Source organism: Oryzias latipes, chromosome 10, assembly GCF_002234675.1.
Source record: "Oryzias latipes chromosome 10, ASM223467v1".
NCBI classification, from domain to species: Eukaryota; Metazoa; Chordata; class Actinopteri; order Beloniformes; family Adrianichthyidae; genus Oryzias; species Oryzias latipes.
The window spans coordinates 19702910-19723151 of record NC_019868.2 but is presented as its reverse complement, the minus strand read 5'-3'; the positions used below and the strand labels follow the sequence as shown (position 1 = coordinate 19723151).

The 20242-nt window shown below is 38.6% G+C and overlaps 1 protein-coding gene across 2 annotated transcripts; it reads right to left on the bottom strand.

The window, feature by feature from the left end:
* Positions 1-1738: 1738 nt before the first annotated feature.
* Positions 1739-19070, bottom strand: anxa6 (annexin A6). 2 transcript variants are annotated; one of them, XM_011480345.2, is made up of 25 exons: positions 18952-19070; positions 18121-18175; positions 17103-17187; positions 16195-16289; positions 15969-16082; positions 15800-15890; positions 15625-15704; positions 15432-15488; positions 14739-14832; positions 14355-14450; positions 14209-14267; positions 13943-14065; positions 13805-13863; positions 13477-13555; positions 12668-12749; positions 12492-12586; positions 11657-11770; positions 10957-11047; positions 10789-10868; positions 10250-10303; positions 10071-10164; positions 9855-9950; positions 9719-9777; positions 9439-9576; positions 1739-2152 (listed from the first exon to the last, which is right to left on the bottom strand). In XM_011480345.2, exons 2-25 carry the CDS (start codon positions 18121-18123, stop codon positions 2093-2095), a joined length of 1998 nt encoding a protein of 665 aa, XP_011478647.1. In that variant the 5' UTR covers positions 18124-18175; positions 18952-19070; the 3' UTR covers positions 1739-2092. The 2 variants fall into 2 exon arrangements, with proteins under 2 accessions (XP_011478647.1, XP_011478646.2); XM_011480344.3 differs by having other exon boundaries at positions 9454-9576; positions 18952-19042.
* Positions 19071-20242: the final 1172 nt, after the last annotated feature.

Below are 20242 nucleotides of genomic sequence, written 5' to 3'. Positions count from 1 at the left end.
AAAACAAACTTCTTCTTATTAAAAAAAAGAATGCACACAAGCTTACATTAGACACTAACAAGATAATTAGATTTCCAATGAACTCAAAGCATATTTTTGTAACCATAAAAGTTTCTCTGACATGGTAGCACTGTTGTCACATCAAAAACGTTCATTTCTAGAAATATCTCTGGTCTAAGACAAGATTGACTATAGTTTCAGAATAAATAGCAGCTTTTTCACATCATAGAATAAGAATTTATACAAGTTACTGACTGCTCCTGTTTCCATTACTACATTTTTGCATGTTGTCATCAAGCGCAGCGATAGTAGAAGCACTTATTTAAGCACACAAACTTACATCTAATGAAAAGACATTTTACAAAGGTACAAAAATAATAAGAACAAAAAAAGTTTTTTTGTGATACAAATAAACAACTTACCCACACATTTAGCTTGTGTCCGAGAGGCACTTTTTAAAGGAAGCTGGTGAATAAGGGGGAAGCATTTTCACTGTGAAATGGGGAATTCCCGTAACCCAGTAAAATGGCCTTATACTGCAGGCTCAGCCTGAACAGAACCTGGTGTGTGTCCAACTGTGCAGCCTCTCTTTTCTGAGATGCAAAGTGCACAAAAAGAAAAATGTCCATGTTTAGGTAAACTCTGCATTAGCTTGCAGCTCCATGTTGCAGATTTTGATGCCTGTCAAGAATTCTAGTCACCACATCTAATACCATTTAGTGGCAGTAAAATGAAGGAAAATGCAAAAATAGTGTGCAAAATATTGAATGGGCCCATCATGCATTGCTTCTTTACTTGATCACATCATGATGGCACCAGGGTCATGGAAATTGCAGAAAAACTACAACATGGGGTAAAATACCTGAACTATAATCTATCTGATTCAAACACAGCATTACCACAAAGAAGTTCCCCCTGCTGTCAAAAAGGAAACACACGAAAAGCATGCATATCGATTTGCTGATAAAGCTTTAACACTTATCTCCTAATCTCATGTAATTATCATCAAATGAAGTAATTTCAGGTTGGGTGTGCCATTAAAAAAAGCAGACTGACTGACTGCTGCAGACTCTGTTGGTTGATTTGGATTTTGGCGTACTGCAGGGGATTTCCTCGCCGCACAAGTCTTTTTTCTTCTTTCCTTTTTAAACACGAAATGGCCCTGACAGCAGCTGCACTCACACATATGCAACAAACCGAGACACTGCCAAGAGCGCATGCAGCTTCTTTGCAGTTTCGTCCTGCATTTCAAAAAATATACAAGTTGCACATGGAAATGAGAAGATTGTGGCATGCAAATGCTTCAAAGTGCACATCATACATCAGCTTGCTTACTTATGTTGACCAGTGTCGATGTTAAAAAAAAAACACAAATATAGTAATTTAGTTTTATTTATATTCATATTTACGCTATTTAAGCTATAATCTAATATTAACACATTTAAATGCTATAATTACCTGCATTTGTTTCCCACAGGTACAGATCATTTGTAAGCAGCAGTTACTTTGCACCATTTCTGAGTTTGTTTACCAAAAAGAAGAGCTTCAGCTGGAATGGGAGTACCCTTAAAAAAAAACTATGAAGTTCCCAATTTGCTCAGCCTATTTTTATTGCTAGCATAAACAATGGAAGTTATTAAAATGCCATTCAGACTGCAAATCACACACCCACACAGAACACACAACATTTGAAAGGGGGAAAAAACAATCATGTAACTAACAAAAGGAAGAAAGTATATATATTTTTAAATTCAGGTCAGGTTTATTAGATATTTGAAAAATGTCACTAATTTCCTAACATGCAAAAATTGAAAGGCACAGCGTGAGCACAGTACTACATGAAGCCTAAAGTCATGTCACATTGTTTAAAAAATAAAAAACAATATTCTTGTATATTAGACATGAAGGCAGAGAACTGGCTTGCAGTGCTGGGGAGTTGTCAGTAAGTGGAGGACTTGATTTGGCTGAGGAGTGGCAGCAATTGGGAACACTGGCAACAGATACTGACATTAACCACCATTGTTTTGACTGTGTACAGGCTTGTCTTGTGGTCACTGAAGTCTGTGAGCAATGCATCAGAGGCGTGACAGCTTTAATCTTCCCCTCCGCAGAGAATTAGCAGGGTTTTACGGTAGTCTCCTGACGTGTCACCCTGAAAAGGGACAGAACACAAACAGGCCGGGAGTTAGAACCACCATGAAACATTCAAACTTCCGCTAACGTTTCTTCAATATGCTCAAACTGGAAAGCTATGTTTACTTTTATGTTACACAACATCAAATCTACAGAACAAAATTACTTGAATCAACAAAAAAAACTGTAAAGAGTTGAGCAGGGAATTACCCTTATGTCAGCAAGCTCTCATAAATAATTGCTCTTTTTTTTTTGAACCGCTATTACGATAATGTTACATGAAGGACAATGCTTTTACAGGAACTGTTCCTGTTCGGGACTCGCCCGTTTTTGCATACCCTTTATAAATCATACAATCATTTACAACAAATAAAAGATGACAAATTAGCCATAACAAGATCACAAAATTAAAGAGGAAAACAAAATCAGCCAGCTGGTTTTTCAAAAAATATTGTTTTTATCCTATAAAACTGCAAAACACAGTGGAGAGAGGAGGGAGGACAAAATATGTGATTTTGGCCAGACTGAGGCTAAACCCCTGTTGATGCAAATATGCATCAAACCTATTTGGTACAAGGAGGTAAGAGCAGGCTTAATGAATATATGGTACCGAAATCAGGACTGTCATGTGTGGGTATTATATTACATGACGGTAAATGTTAATAGAAGAGTAGAATCAGCTTTTGTTCTTTTTTTTTCAAATGCAAAACAAGTGTCATCAGTTGTTGCCACACTACTAAAAATAAAAATCTCACAACGGTCAAACTAAGAACTACTGAAGTGGATGCGACTTACAGTTCTAAGCCAAAAAAAAAGTTCACGTTTGCTTAAATTAGCACATATAAGGCAACAAACCAAGCCTTTTTTAAATAAATCCTTACCATTGTTATTAATTGATTGATATAGAAGTGGTATAATCGATAAGCTGTGATTCGATATATTTTTTTAGGAACATTGTTTTTTTTTGTGGCCATTTTAGGTCATGACTTGAGGCTTGTTTGGTCATTATTTGCCCAGACTTTTAATAAAATTTGGTAGAAAAATATTTCACTTATTTTATCTTCTTTGGCTCGCTGTTAAAAATTAAAATAGGTTTCAAAATTTTTTTAATAACATACTAAAGCTTTAAACTGAAAGCTCCATCTTATCTGAAAGAGCGCATAGTTGCATATTTTTAATATAACAGAGAACTTGTTCTCAGAATTAATATTACTAGTCGTTCCAACAATTTCCAAATCTAGGAAGAGGGTCTTTCTTTACATAGCCGTAAATGCATGTTGCAGCTATTAATTTGACTGTTTCTTGTCTTGTACCAGATGCTCCAGTTTTTTTGTATTTGTGCTTTTCCTGCTCTCTTACAATGCAGTAACTAACCCGATAGTTTTGTCATCAATCCTCATATTGCATTATTGTTGTTACTTACACACTAACAAATCTATTGAGATTTTCCATTGGTTTTATCACTGACGGTGCTGTAATAACCAACCTATCTTGTTGTAAGATAGTTTGTCTTTCTTTGGGGTCTACTGAGGCTACGGATGAACTTAGATCAGAACCACTGGAGTCAGCGAGCGCAAAGGCAGAAGATGACCTACAGCCAGGATACTAAGAAAGGCATATGACACTGAGTAGAATGAGCACTTCAGAGGAAGCACAATCATCATATGCATAGAAAAAGCAAGTACTGATACAGAAAAGGGCTTGAGAATACACAGAGGGAGGAAAGGGGGTTTGAGGGTAAATCCTGGGAGTGTTGCACAGGGACCCCACATTGAAAGAGTCTTTCTTATGGACAAGTAACCAAAGTTTTCAAGGTATCACCATCCCCTCTAAGGCCTTAGTCACAACTGTCCTTACAGGTGGATATGGGCAGAAAATGGGCAAACCTGTACTGTACTGTTCTGTTCTGACAGGTTGTAGCAAACACTTAGGGTGTATTCAGATTACAAAAGTCCATTGGTCCAGGCCGAGTTTGCTTAATTTGGTCCAGATCGGGTCCTGAACCTTGCGCTTGATCTGTATTCAGACTGCCGACAAGCAGACTTTTATGTTACGAACCAAAGCAAGTAAACAAAAACACTTGACTAAAGATCTCTTCAGTCATTGGCCAGGAATTATGATGGTGGGGCAAAGCAACAAGAGAAAGAATAAATGAAATACGCTTTGCAATCCTTGTCAGGATACTTCACTTATTCAAACTTTATTTGCTCACTGACCAATTTTGAACGTCTGTATCAACATCAAGGATCACAATGTTTATTTACCCGTACTTCTGAGAAGTATTTATGACATATAGATTGTCGTAAAAAAGTGTGAAAGAAAATGTATATAATGTCAAAAGTTGTTTTAATGAGTCTACATTATCTGAAAATGAGTTGCCGTGTCTTATCATCATCGTTTCCATGTTCCTATTCTGTTTACATCCATTCCCGTCCACAGTTGTTCCGCTCTGAGCACGGAGCCTATTTAAACTGAGGAAACTCAGAGCAAACTGAAGTTCAGTTCGATTGGTATCGAACCAAAACCACCTCCAAAGATGGGTCAGAGAGCAGTTCATGAGCAGGCTCATGCTCTGTATAAGAAAGGGCAGAGTAGGCTGTTCTTCCTGAGAAAGCTGAGGTCCTTTGATGTATGTACTGACATGTTGCTCCTCTTTTATCAGTCGGTTGTGGCGGGTGCTGTCTTCCATGGGGTTGTATGCTGGGGTGGCAGTATGACCACGAGGGATTGCACTCGATTGGACAAACTGATTAAGAGATGTGCATCTGTGATCGGGAGGAGGGTGGACTCTCTGGGATCTGTGCTGCAGAAGAGAATGAGGGCTTTGACTCAGAGCATCCTGGACAATCCCAGACATCCCTTGCACAACACGATGTCTGGTCAGAGGAGCTCACGGAGTAATAGGCTCCTTTCACTGCGCTGCAGGACAGAGCGCTTTAAGAACTCATTTGTCCCTACAGCTATCAGGCTGTTTAATGAACCTGCCTGATATGAACTGATATTATTTTGTGAACTGTCTTTTTACTGTTGTTTGTTGTGTGTGGTTGTGTGTTTTGCTACCGGACACCTGAATTTCTCCTTTGGGAGATTAATAAAGTTTATATCTATCTATCTATCTATCTATCTATCTATCTATCTATCTATCTATCTATCTATCTATCTATCTATCTATCTATCTATCTATCTATCTATCTATCTATCTATCTATCTATCTATCTATCTATCTATCTATCTATCTATCTATCTATCTATCTATCTATCTATCTATCTATCTATCTATCTATCTATCTATCTATCTATCTATCTATCTATCTATCTATCTATCTATCTATCTATCTATCTATCTATCTATCTATCTATCTATCTATCTATCTATCTATCTATCTATCTATCTATCTATCTATCTATCTATCTATCTATCTATCTAGTTCCTGGTCCCAGACCTGGTCCACTTGGGTGTAACCGGTACGAAGCCGATTGAGACGACTGTTGTTATTTGGGGCTATACAAATAAAATTGAATTTAATTGAATTTAATGAATCAGAATGAAAATTTGTTCTGGTTCTTGTTCTGTCCAGTCTGAATACACCCTTAAACAACACACAAGGGTAAGTAAGAGTAAGGTAGATGAAATGCAGGCCTGTCATATGGGTATTTCATTTTTACAACATCCCTGCACACTGCACAAGGAGCCTATTAGTGGTGTTCAAGTGATAAGTGTGCCCTCTTTGCGTGCAGCCTGGCTGTTAGAATTTAGGAAATTAAACAATCAGGGTGTAGTTTATGTGAGCATCCTGTGGGTGTCTTACTGGCACTTACATATCACCTGGACACCCTGTGCGTACAGCATTTTTGCACGGTCAGTAATCGCCAACGCGTGCACCTAACTGATGACTAAAGTGTGGCGTAAGGGCAGCATAAAACAGCATCACCCGCACGTCATAAGTGCGTATAACTTACATTTTTCTTACAAAGACTTACCAATATACTTAGCACATTCTTAACAATGGTATGTTCCACTTACATGACAAACATTGAGGTGCCTGTACGAGCCTCAAAAGAACTGAAGCCTCAAGACCAACCCAGTTTCCCCTTAAGACAAAGCCGCTCTTGTCCACGACCCTTACAGGTCCGAACAACCAAAGAACCCATAGCACCCATTCGGGTACATGTGGCTTATTATCTCAGAAGTGGGAAGTGGTACCAATGGTAGTAATTGGGGAACACTTCTATTATATTACCTAGGTTACTAACCTAAACAGATAAAGCAAAGTTTGGCTGAAATTGGTATTCCTTTGTTGAAATGACAAAGAGATTGTATGTGCTATTATAGGGATATAGCAAGGATGAAATGCCCTTTGGGGTATTTATAAGCACTTATAATAGTGGTAAATCTATCCCAAAAAAGTGGTTTTGTAAAAAGAAGGTCCCAGCTCCAGATCTTAATGTACAACAAGCTCTTTAGATAAAACACACATACCAATCAAAGAAAAATACCTAAGAGGTCTGTTTTAGGTGTGCACATTTAGAACTGCAGAAACACCTGAATTTCCCCACTGTAGGCTCACCTAAGTCTTATTTCATGATTGAGGGCATATACTCCTGGATGACAAGATAAACCAAGTCAAGGTTTACAGTTCTGGTAAGATGAGAGCCAAAACACAGTTCTCACTGCCTTCAGGGTCTTAGAGAAGCAGCCCTACAAACCCAGTGGAGTTAGATCAAGGAGCTTGTTACACGAAAGGACATCTGACTCTTAAAAAAAGTCTTTCAAAACTTCAGGTTAGCAAAAGTAACACAACTCTCTTGTGTCATGTGTCTTCAGGCATCATGTTTGAAACAGAGGTGTTAAACAAGCTTCTTTGCATGCAATTGAAAACTTGACCTAAGGCCAGTAAAGGGTTTATTTCATGTGTGAATGCAGACACAATAGCAGAGAAAGAGCCGGGGAGCATTTGGTGGTACTGAGTTTGACAGGCCAGCTACAAGACTGCTTTCAGAGAGAGGTGTGATGATAGAGATGATACACCATAGGCGAGTACAGACAAGAGGGCATGCTGTCAAATTGTTGCATGTTTTTTGCACCTAAAGGTTCAACTGTTACTCAACTATGCACTACATGCTTTAAACTACAGACCATGGCAGGTCATTTTAACATTTAAAGAAATCAAATTAGTTTTGTAACCAACATATTTGCCAACAGCCAAACTTTAATATTACATATTTTGTTTTTAAAGTCCCACTCTGATTATATTTTGATATATTGTAAAAGCGTCCCCCAGTGGTCCTTTAATTGTGACCATGGCTTTTTAAGCCATAATTAAAACAAAATTTTAAACTGTTGTTTTCTAGGACATAGTTTCCCCAGAGCGGCAGTAGCATATAAGAAATTCAACACTGAGTTGTGGGCAGGACTGTTAGTGTGGAGTAAAATCACCCCTACTTCCTTTCAATCATCTTTTTACATTCTCTCCCTTTAGCTTATAGCCCTCACACCCCCAACCTAAACGGTTGCAATAAAAAAAGGGTGAGCAATATTCGAGCAATCCACCTGTTCAGTTTTGAGCCAGATGCCAGCTCAGCTCAGATGAGGAAAACAAAAATGTGCATGGATCTTGTTGTCTACAAGCGTATGCATGGAGCAGGGAGCCGTTGTAGGTTCTACTTCAATGCAACAAGAATTTTCCAACGACATTTTTTCATCTGCTCTTGATTCAAAATGATTTGAATAAACAAATACCCAGAAACGCAATTTTACGCTTAATTGTCTTTATATATGTCCTCTATCATAAGAAAAATGCCAAAAGAGTGTTAAAAACACAATATTCCTTAGAGTGGGTCTTTAAATGAATTTAGGTGTAAACAGATACGAAAGGCTGTTTTTTGACCATCTCTTCCAGTCCAAAAATGTTACATTTCTTTATTTTTTTTCTAGGAATCATATTTGCTAGAAAAAGGACATTGCAGTTATTTAGTGGTGTTTGAATTTCTGAAATGTGTGGGTGCATTTGAAATGTTTAGTGGTAACTCTAAACTACTCCACCACTATTTCCTCGAGGGAAAAGCCAACTGAAAACGATCTACGGTTTAGCTGTCGTGCTTCAAATTGGAGATTGTCAAAACTGTACTGCATTTTTACATGTAAACTTGACTAAATTAACTGATTTTCATTTTAACAAACCACAGGGTATTTTGGGTGTTAAAAGTTTACACAAAAAATATGGAAATACATACCATGGCGTATACTGCACTGCAAATATGTGAGAAAGATCTAATTTCCTGGTAAAAAGTATTCTGAGGATCATCAGATTGCTATTTCCAGGTGAACTTATGGTAAATGGATATCTACATGTCCACATGTTTTGGAACTGATTTTGTGACTTAAGTGTACTATTTATTTATTACTTTGTATAAAAAAATCATTTCTAATGTGTATATTAGTATATTCATCTAAATAAAACATAAATAAATAAAGTCGCCGTGACCTTTTCTCGCAGCAAAATGTCTCTAAACGCTTTCAAATGGGCGTTTTCCCTTTAATTTCTCCTGAAAATAGCAACAGTAACAAAGACGAGAAACATGAAAAAACGTTTCTATTTTTATAAATACCATATGACCGAAAGAAAAACTAGCATTATATAGGTGGCAGATTAAAAGAAAATATTAAGATTTACAAAAAAAAAAAAAATGCTGTAACCACTAAAGGGCATTTCAATATTGACAATTTCAGTAAAAAATAAAAAAACCTAAATTTAGCTTTTGTCAAAAAGGAAGAATCCGCACCCCTTGCATTTAAAACTACTGAAAAAACAGTTCCATGCACAGATGAAACTACAAAGTTATGGAAACCAAATGCTTGAAACTTTTTTTCAAAGCTTGCAAACTTCAGAATAAACACTATTTTGCAATCTTTGCTCTTGCAAAATCTCCTAATCTTCTTACAAAAAGTAAATCCATGGCATCCTGCTCACTAGTATGTATTGGTGTCACAGTGATTTCATCTGTAAGCTATTATAGAACAGCTTTTAAGAACTTCCTGTCTCTGGCTGCCAGCCAATCACACAGCAAATAGGAAGAGGAAGTTAGGTTAGGGAAATTCCTAAACAGCTGTACAGCAGCCACAGACCCGCAGTCCACCACAGGAAGCTATAGATTACCGTATCCCACCACAGCAGCAGATGAAGAATGTGCAGTCGCATGCTCACTGTGTGAATCAAAGGCAGCACGAAAAAAAGTCCAGAAACACAAGCTAGAGAACAAAACATAAGCACAGAAGAGTGTTAGTAAACAAGGACTTGGACTTACAATCATGGTCTCTACCTGGATGAATTCGTGAAGGGAGACGTCATGGGCTTCCTTGAATTCTTTGCGAATGTTGAAAAGGTCAATCTCGCTACGGGACACCATGATCCGGATCAGCGCTCTGTCGTCCGTTCCAAGGCCCTATGAAGAGGATCAGTCCTTACTTACTCTGCTCGGATTTTGCCCCAGCATCTGAAAAGCTCAAAGCTTCAACCCTTTTTATATAGAAACCTGCTATTCTGCTGCAGTATGACACACAGAGTAGATGCATGAAATCAGATACCTTCATGGCTTTGTACAAACGGTCAGCAAAATAAGAAGGTTGGTTCTTCACACTCCGCACTGAAAAAGGGAGAGCAGAGAGGGCTACAGAACTCATAAACAACTGAAAGCAATGATGATTTAAAACTGCATCTTACCTATAGCATAAAAAGCATGTTTCACATCGCCTGACATTTCCTTCTTAATTATCTGTTCAATGTCCTTGTTGGTGTGTCTGACAAACTCCTGGAACACTGTGATAAACAGTAAGTGGAATTAGATCATTGCAGATAGCCTAATATGTTTTTTTTAACCTTCAGCTTAACAGCCCATGAATGTGGTTTCTGAATGTTTACTGAGGTTTTGACCTTTACCTCTCCTAAGATGGGGGAAGCTCCTAGTGCACAAAATGCTCATGAATTTCATCTCCATGTCATCAGACTCTCCATTGCACGCATTTGCAAGTTCCTAAGAAGAACACGAGGAACAATTCTTTAAATAAATAAAGTCAACAGTGCATTTTTTTTTTATTACAAAAGTACTGTAAGCTCGCCTGAGCATCTGCATCGGCTCTTTCCAAATCAGCTTGACCCTCTTCTCTTGCACCCTGACCAAAAAAGGAAGAAAATTTTGTGTAGTTGACTTTTTTTATATAAAATTCCTTAGTCTGTTGTTGTTGTTGTTTCTCTTTTGGCTTTTCCCATCAGGGGTCGCCACAGCGAACAAGTCGCATGGTAAACTTGGCAATGTTTTACGCCGGATGCCCTTCCTGACGCAACCCTCTCAAAGAACCCGGGCTTGGGACCGGCACAGAGGTGGAGAAGGGAACAGGGAGCAGCCCGGAGTCGAGCCCTGGTTTCACAGACGGAAGGCACCGCAAACCAGCACGAGCTAAACCGGCTCCCCTCCTTAGTCCATTGTCTGTCCCAAAATATATTTCAAAACATTCAATATGAAACGTGGAAGCATAAAATGAGATATACTGGTCTTTTAGAGTCAGCTGCAACTGAAAACACAAGCCCGGTTGCAACCAATGAGTGGGTGTGGAAAATGTACGCAGTCTGAGTTCTTATGATAAAATATGGTTCCTACCTGCACGAGAGAAACAAGGATGCGACAGAAATGACCTGATGTGTCTGACTGAATGTCTTCCTCCAGAGATGTATTATAGGCTGTGGATTAAATTACAATGAATGTGGAATGAAAGGTTTTAAAGGGGAAGGTATTGATTTAGATCTTTATTTAGCAATTGAAACATACCGCTCTGATAGGCAGAGTTCATGGCTTGGATTTCCTCGTTGCTCCTCGTGACCAGGATCTCGATTAAAGCATGTTCATCTGTCCCTGCACCCTGGATGTAAAGAAATGTCAAAAAATTCAAAATTAGGCGGCGACTGGATTATGCTAGTTTAGTGGGCAAAAGAGAATAGTGGAAAAAAAGGAATTCTGATTACCCTTTTTGAAATTAATCACAAATGTTTGCTTTTTTTGTTTGTTTATTATAAAACTTGAAATAATTTATGTTAACAAGACTGTCTGAATACTACCGGTGATATTATTGCACTAAGTTAATTTCTCTGCTCAAACCATTCATAAATAAATGACTGAATTAAATGAATGAAAACCTTTGATCCAGATTTGCTCTTAAATGTTCACGCTCTTTTTTGCATTGCATACTAACAAACCACATACATGATTACGGTCTAACCTGAAAACTAATGAACAGATTTGACCTCACAGATGTTTTTATCAATTAAATTCCATAATCATGAGTAAAAACATTGTTGTGATTTACTTTTTAGCCATCTTTAATTGGATGCAGGGTCTAACTCTGCAGCGTTCTTGTTAATAAATCAATGCTGTGCTGCTACAAGATGTGTTAGTGCAGGAGAGGTCAAATGTTTTCCTTAGACTTTTAAGCTGTTTTTAGAGATGTTTGTTTATTAAAAACCCATATTACCTCTATTGCCTTTTTCATCATTTTGGCATCAAATTCAGCTGGAGTCATCATTAGTCCGATAATCAGCCTTTCTAAATTCTTGGACAGTTCAGACTTCAGGTCCTTCATCAGATTCTGGGAGAAAACCAAAGGAGAATGTTAGCTGAAAGCAAGAGAGGTGCTTTAAAGAAAGAAAAAGAAAAGGAACTCGGATGAAAATCCAGTTTTTGGGGTTTTTAACATGATATGTAGCATTTTTGGATGACAGAGAACATATGTTAAAGAAATTATGTTTAAAATTGCATTTCTGGGTATTTCTTTATTCAAATCATTGTGAATCAAGACGAGACGCAAAAATGCAGCTGGAAAAAGCTTTTCGCTTTGACGTCTGTGTAACAATCAGAAGGCCACAAGCTCCCTGTTCCGCTCCACTCTGATGCGTCCACTTCTATGTCTTTGTTTTCCTCGCATGAGCTGGCATCTAGCTCTAAACTGTACGGCTTGATAGCTCAGACATTGCTAGACCTTTTTGTTGCGCCGGTAATGCTAGGTTGGGATGGTGAGGGTCTGTAAGCTTGCGGGATTGGGTGTTAACAGATGAATGATGGGAAAAGTAGGCGGGCTTACTCTGCATAAACAGTCCCACCCGAAACTCAGAGGCAAATTTCTAATGAACTCCTGTCGTTTTGTAGCAACTATGTCCTAGAAAACGACACATGTCTTTTTGATCATGGCTAAAAGCGGCATGATTAGAATTAAAAGACCACTGGGAATGTATATAAACTCAGTGGTTGTTAAACTTGTTTTTGATTGTTGTGGTGATGTGTTTTTTTGTGGTGGCGTTTGCATTCCTCACCCTTCCCAAAAGGGATTTAAAGGTCTGTCTGATCTCTTGCCTCTGGGCATTGCTCCTCTGTGTAACAATGTCAATGATTGTGTCTTCATCTGTTCCTGTAGACACAAAAGAAGGAATAACATGAGTTTAAAAAAAGTGTAAATTTAAGGCAGAGGTGTAAATTGTTTTTGATATACCAAATCCCTTCATTGCTTTCCTCAGGGCCTGTGCATCAGCAGCAGGGTCGAAATCGGAGGCAGGCCGGATTGTAGGCCTCAGCTATGACAGTGAAAATAAAAAAAAATTAAATAAATGACAGTAAGTACTAACACAAACTCCTGAACATGAGTTTAACCCATTCATGCCTGAATTTATTACCACTTAAATTTAAAAAATTCTGTTTTTTATGTTCAAGGTGATGCTAAATTAAGTCCTGAATTGAATTGTACAAATTAGCGACATGTGGCGTGAAGGGGTTGAAGGATAAAACGTGACACTACACAAGGTAAGCTCTGGCTAAGAACGCAAAGTGCCAAACCTGTGGGCTTTCTATGAAAAACACCAAAACTCTGCAGTGCATGCAAAATAAAAAAGTTCACATAATGGTTTGTTGCTTACAGATTATTTGGCTGATTGCAACTGAAACAGCACACTAAGCTTTGTGATAATAATCTCACGACATATGAGGGGGCGTGTGCCCTCATAAGGTCTGGATTCATAACACCACCAGCACTAAAAAAGGTGGGCAGGCTGTTTTAAAAAGCATCTGTGAGACAGATTTGGTTACCAACCATGCTGTGACCTTTCAGATGTTTATCCTTCATGCAGCAATATAATCCATAATTGCATTTTTTAGTATTTTTGATAATACTTGATAGTCTTCACTGTGCACATACAACATGGAGTACAAGCGTGTGATGATGTTAGAAACATGGGATCTGCAGGTAATTTGCTTTGTCACTCATTGCCAAGCCAAACATGCACATCTAATGTAGGAAACCCAAACCTGCACTTTGGTCATGGCACTTAATTCCCACATCTTGTAGGCTATCTGAGCGGCTTCAGGGAAGAACTCTCCAGCTAAGCTGTAATGACCAGTGTGACATGACAAAAGACGACATACTCAGCAAAGCTACATCGTTTAGCCTCACTACACCCAAGGTAATATATTACTAATTTCTGATATACAATTTTTCAACACCGGGTTTCCCCTATTAGTATAGAAAAACTAGAAATGACCATCTGCAATTGCTGCAAAAAGTAAATACTGAGGAGTAGTGCTCTGTCTCCCCCAGCTGGTTGCTGCTATTGTCTGCAGCCATAATTGAACTCACTCATCATCTCCTCCACACAGGTTTAGCAGAGTTCTTTTGTAATCTCCTGATGTATCATCCTAAACAAAATACACACACACAAAATAAGATTAGACTTGGACGAGTCTATGTCAATCACACTTGTTTTTTTCTTCCAACCTTTATCATGTTGTAAAGCGACTTTTCATATCTGAGACGGAAGAACTCTCGAATGTCCAACATGTCGATTTCCGAGCGAGATATCATGATGCGGATTAGCGTGTTGTCGGCTGTGCCCAGACCCTGAAAGTCCAACAGACACCAGTTTTTGAGAGAGAATAGAAAATTGGAATATTAAGTTTAAAAAAATACAAACTTTCACAAAAATAAATCTGATGAGAAACACAGTCGTCAAAAAGCCAGAAATGACACTAAACAATGCTTACCTTCATTGCCTTGTAGAGGCGCTTGGCAAAGAACATGGGAACACTTCTTATGCACTGGACTGTGAAGAAACACCAGAAGCAAGAATAGCTTTAAATGAATAAATTCACAGTACCCATGTGGATCTAAAGCAGTAATTCTTACTTACCAACGGCCAGCATCAGCCTCTCAAAGTCTCCCGACAGTTCATTTTTAATGCTGTCTTCGATGGACATCTCTGCCACCTTTTCATACTCGTCAAAAACTAAAAAGCAAATTTAAATGGGTAAAACAAATAACCATTGGATATTTTAGAGTCAAACATTGCTTGAAAGAAACACTCGATTATCAAACCATAGTCTCATTTGTTGCACATTTACATAGTTCAGTTACAAACAGTAGACTTTAGAAGCAGTTAGCATCAAAGAAATGTTCCAAAGCACTTCTCCCTACACCAATTCATTTACAGGGCCCTCTGCTCCTGACCCGAGTCACAGCTGGAATGCCTTGAATGTCTAACTGTGGCTCTGAGCTTCATGTGCGCTGTGCTTACCCATGCGGAGGTGGGTCACACTGCGATTTCCCAGGATCATGATGAATTTGGCCTCGTCGGTGCCCCACTGCGCCTCTCCAGCTTCATACAGGTCCTACGCACGAGTTAAAAAAACAATGGCTGCATAAAGCACAAACCCACACGATTCATGTTTGAAGCTGTGTCGGCATTGTTCAGAATGAAATGTTTCATAACTCATTTCTGCAAACAATCCAAGTTTTTCCATAGAAAAATAGAGGAAATCCTTTTTGTGCCATTTTGACATTAGTGATCCGTCAGGGTTTTTTAATTAATATACACTGTATATATATATATTTTTTTCTTTTTTTTAAAGCTAAAAAACATTTAAAAAACCTTTTTAGCAAACTGCTACGAGGTAAACTCTACCAAAGCATCATTTAAATGTATACATTTGCGTTAAATGTGCTCCTGTTGTTGCAGTTTATCAAATGTCATTAATTATATTTTCTAAAGCAACATAACCTTTAATAAATGAGAAAATATAATCAGTTTTCAAATGCATAAAGAGGAAAAATAAATCATTTTTCTAAACATGTAAGTAAAATGTGTGTGATCAGATTCTAAAATACAAAATAATTTCATTTTTTACATATTTGACCTTATTGCTTCACATATTTATAATGAGGTTTGAAGTCAAATGAATGTACATCATGAAAGTAATGCAGTCCTCACTTGTGCATCCTGCTGCACCAAGTCTGCATCCACCACCCCCGACTCATCTCTGGTCCCCTAGAATCATCAAACAAAACAGAAAATTACTGCTAATCAGTCTGGAAATGTGGGTGCAAACCCCTATTTTGTTACCTACAAGAGGATAAATCTGTCCTTTACTGGAATAATAATAATGTTTGTCTAACACACTGACCTGAATTAGAACAACCAGCATCTTCTTAAAATGACCTGAAGTATCTGTGATTATGTCCTCCTCCATGTCTCTGCCATAAGCTGACACCATAAAGTAAAAAAAATAAATAAATAAAACACAATCCTAATCAAAAGCATAATCCCTCCACAAAATGCAGGAATTTAGTTTGTCTCACCATCCTTGTAAGCTGCTACCATGTCCTGTGTCTGTTTGTTGTTTCTGGAGGCAAGGATTTCAATCAGGCATCTTTCATTTGTTCCAACTCCCTTAAAACACAGCCAAGCTAAAAGTGAAACAGTGGCTATAATGGTAGGGAGGACCTGACAGGATAGGAAGCATCTTACTTTGACTGCATCATGAATCTCCTTAGCATCAAGGTAGGCCGGAGTTCTCATCAGACTGACGATGAGACGCTCAAACTTTCCTGTGAGCTCATATTTCAGATCTTCAATCAGGTCCTGGTGAAACAAGAATAAATAAGAGTGAACTCAAACATTCATGCTTCATGAAAACTTTGGCAGGTTAGTTTTTTTGGTCTAAAAATAAAAATAAAACATCTGGAAAATACACCTTTCCGAAGCTGCATTTATATGCTCCGATGATTTCCTGCCTCTGTGCATTACTGCGAGCGGTGACCAGGTCCAGGATCGCCTCTTTGTCGCTACCTGTGGAATGAAAGCAGCATTTTTAGTCTCTCCTGACTTCTCATTCACATTCCAAACAGTGGTCTTAGAATGCAGCGCTTAATCCCCTCTTCAGGCCCAGGCCGCCAATCCACAAACACGGCCCCCTGCAGGACAGGTGCTACTGTTTCGTTTGTTTCACATTCAGTATGGTTGTGCCCTATAACATAAGAACTTGGCTAAAGAAAAGAGAGCACGAAATACACTACTAAATCTACTAAATCTACTAAATCTACTTCAGCATCAGCCAGGCAAGTGTAGTCAAGCACCGTGGCGACGAGCACATCAGCTCTACTTCTACTTGGAGTGGCTACAGGGGCAGCAGCACTCGGATTCACTCATCAAACCCAGATGACCTTGGAGTTGATCAACCCCAACCAGTGCGCCTGAAAAATTATCCAGCGAAACATTTCTCTAGAAAGAAACAAAGTTTCCCTAGGTCATGGTAACAAACTGATCCTGGTTAGAATATTCAATAGAAAGTGATGCTGCATACAGTTTCCCATGAACATTCTTGCAGCAGTTCATCATGTTTTGTGAATTCTAATTTTTATGATTTAATTTACATTTTAGGTTGAAGGTTCTATTGTCAGAGTTTAAATAAATGCATTTAAAAATAAATGTGTTTGCTAAAAAAACGTGTGATAACTATGCCCCCTCATAATGAAGCAACGCCTACAGCTAAACTCCTCTGGAGCTGGATCTTCCCCTCTTCCTGTTTATTTGTCAGAAAAAGGTGAGAAGAGAGAAAAATATCTTTCTGTGCCAAAGTATACGAGTGTGGTTAGGCCTTACCAATACCCTTCATAGCATTATAAAGGGTCTCTGCATCAGCGGTGGGATCAAAGTCTGCAGCATCTGATATTGTGCCTCTGAAAACCTGCCCAAGAGAATACAGACAGTAATAAATATAAACATATTTTTAAAGATGTTTTCTAGTATTGTTTTTTGCATTTAATGTTTGTAAAAATGGTGGTGGTGTTCTGCATATCACCGTAAGTCTTTTAACTTAGCTCACCCCTTCCATAAAGTGAGCTCTGTGTTAATGCAGAGCTAATTGGACGGTGGGTCAGAAGGAGTACTCCTCTGCAGCAGCTGACCACTTGCACATGTCTCACATTAAAGACTGGAATGTGTTTGTCTGTGTGGCTCACTCATGTGCAAAATAGTGGAAAGTGCATTTAGGGTGGCAAGTTTCAGGTTGCACATATAGACCACCTGTCTCTATACAAGGGTTGGATATGCCATACCTCTAACACAAAGGAAATGTCACAATGCAAAGCATATACATTACAAGTTTGGCTCTATCTTAGGGGGTTTGAACAAGCCTCTGCTCTTGATTTGTTAGGATAAAGAAAAGTTTTTTTTTCCAGAGACAGCTGCAGTGCTAGAGATTACTGCTGCAGTAAGGCTCTCTGCCAGAATGTTGTCTGTGTCTCTGCTGAGGACCCACTGCACATGCTCAGATCCTCTGCTTCAACCCAGCAGCCATCACTCTGCACGACAGCTGGAGACCTTCCCCACATAGTAACAGTGCAAGAAACAACAAACTTATAACTAAATGAATTCTAAATACATATTTTAAAAGAATGCAAGTGTTTCAACTCAGAAAAGTAAGAGATAAAGAAATATTTCCACAGAGCATTGCTTTTGGAAGGAGCCTCTCGGGTGGGTCATTTGTGCACACATCGGAAGGAATGACACCCAACACCCCTGGTTTCATGCTGTGCTGGGCTCACGTGGGCGACCCGGCTCTTCAATGGCACACAAAATCATTCATGTCAGAGACAAGGGATATCCTAAGGAGACCTACCATCTTTGAAATTGGTCTTCTGGTCAACACCGTCCAGAAATCTGTGGTTTCAGGCCTGAAAGAGAAAAGGAGAAATGCTGACTTCATGGGAACGCTGCAAAGATTTTCTGCCTTGTAAGGGAATATCATGCTGACCCCACTTTGAAAAAAGAAAAAAATCAATGTCATGGTGTGTTCATACTGCCCTGTCAGATAACACTAACAGAAATCTTGTGATGCACACCAGCTCAGGTAAAAAAAATGAAAACAGGACAGCACCATTTATTACTAGAGTCAAACCTACATTCTACTAACTAGCGGGTGGGTGAATCTGACATTTATTCATGCAGCAGAGGACCATACAGTCACTTTTTCCACACCAAACCACAACCCTTCAGGCAAAAGAGGGGGTTCTCTACTAGATTTCGATTGTTTTGATTAAAGAAAAAAATAAAATAAACATAATAGAATGAAAAATAAAAAACAAAGAAAAGCGAATAGTTTCTAAAAGTTATTCTTAGTCATTTGTTTCCATAAAATCCCCCTGCAGTGAAGGCGTCCCATAAATAGCATGCAGTTTTTCTTAATGACAGCCACTCTATGTAAAGAGCCACTCCCTTCTCTGAACCCAAATAAAAATAACTGTAAAACTTTTTTTTATCATTAAAATTGTAATTGAAGCCAATATAAAATGTAAAAGTGTATCTATAAGTGTTTATTTTCTGCAGAAAGTGACTCTTTTCACGGAGGACTTTATCGTCAGCCCCCCTCCCTCCTCCCCCAAACAGGAACTCGGGTAAAATCGGCTAACATCGGGCTGAAGACGGCCTCAAACGGCTCATAGCGGCTTACCTGATCTGCGCAGGAGGTAGCGGGAAAATGGTCCTGCTGCGGACTGCCGTGGCAGGAGGCGCCACGCGCGGCTCCTCCCCATTCCAAGCATCCTCGTTACGTGCCCCTTGACGCAGTAGCTACGTCATGACAAGAATAATGCTGTGACTAAAACCAAATGACAGAATTTGGGGGGCTCATTATTTTGATCACAGTTTCTAAATGAAAAGAAATCGACGTTGCGTAACATGGTTTTGGACTGCAGGGTCGAGGTTCAGAGCTGGCAGGGATGTCAACCTCACAGCTCTATTTCTGTCCTCAGGAGTTCATTCCGGTAAAAGTGGGGGAGTAATGTGCAAAAATAGCTGGTGATGGGGGAAGAGGAGGAAGAAACACACACATTAAAAGCATACAGTATTAAAAGTGTTTGGAAATGAAATTACAACAACTCCTAAAAGTTGTTTAACTTAACCATGCATTTTATTTTGCTGCAGTAGAGCAATACTTAAAAATCAGTCATATTTTTTATTCATTTTTGATTTTTGCACCAGTAATGTTGTGTTAGGCTTGTGAGCCGCTCTAAGCTCAAGAGTGAGTGTCCTGCCTACATCTCAGGGGCGAATTTCTAATGAACTCCTGCTGCTTTAAAATAGATCAAATATGATCAGAGATCAGATCTGAAGTTCTTAAGTAAAAGTCACATTTGCATGTATTGCACATCTAAATAAGCTTTTTTTTTTGCAGGAAGTCCTTACAGTAACTGCATCACTCATACTGAAATTCTAACCGGCTTTTGGGGACTGCTGACAAAGGGGATGATGAGAATCAAGATGAGACTTACAGGAAGAAGGCAGCTTTTACAGTTCACTGCCCCACATATGGAACAAATATGAATCAGTGTGATTAAACTTTACAAGAGGCTTAAATGTGAAATGTGATGTGTTATTTCTATGAATGTTTTATGTACAGTATATCCTTGTTGTACAGCAGGTGTTGATGGTGTTTTAGAAAAGGGTGGAATCCAGGTTTCCTCTAAAGATCCTCTTCCCAAAAGGTTTGTCAGTGATAACCTAGATTAACCTAGCAGTTTTAAATTTGGACAATCAGTAACTCATGACTCTTTAATGACATCTAGGAAATGGAGGCTCAAAAATTCATCCTTGCACTTTGGAGTCTTTACATTATAGATATACGTTTTTATCTCACGTTGAGTAAAAAGCCATTTCCCCTTCGTGGGATCAATAAACTTTTATTCCATGTGATTTTGAAAGGTTCAGTGATTTTTTTTTTTTCCTAACTTTGATTTATCTTT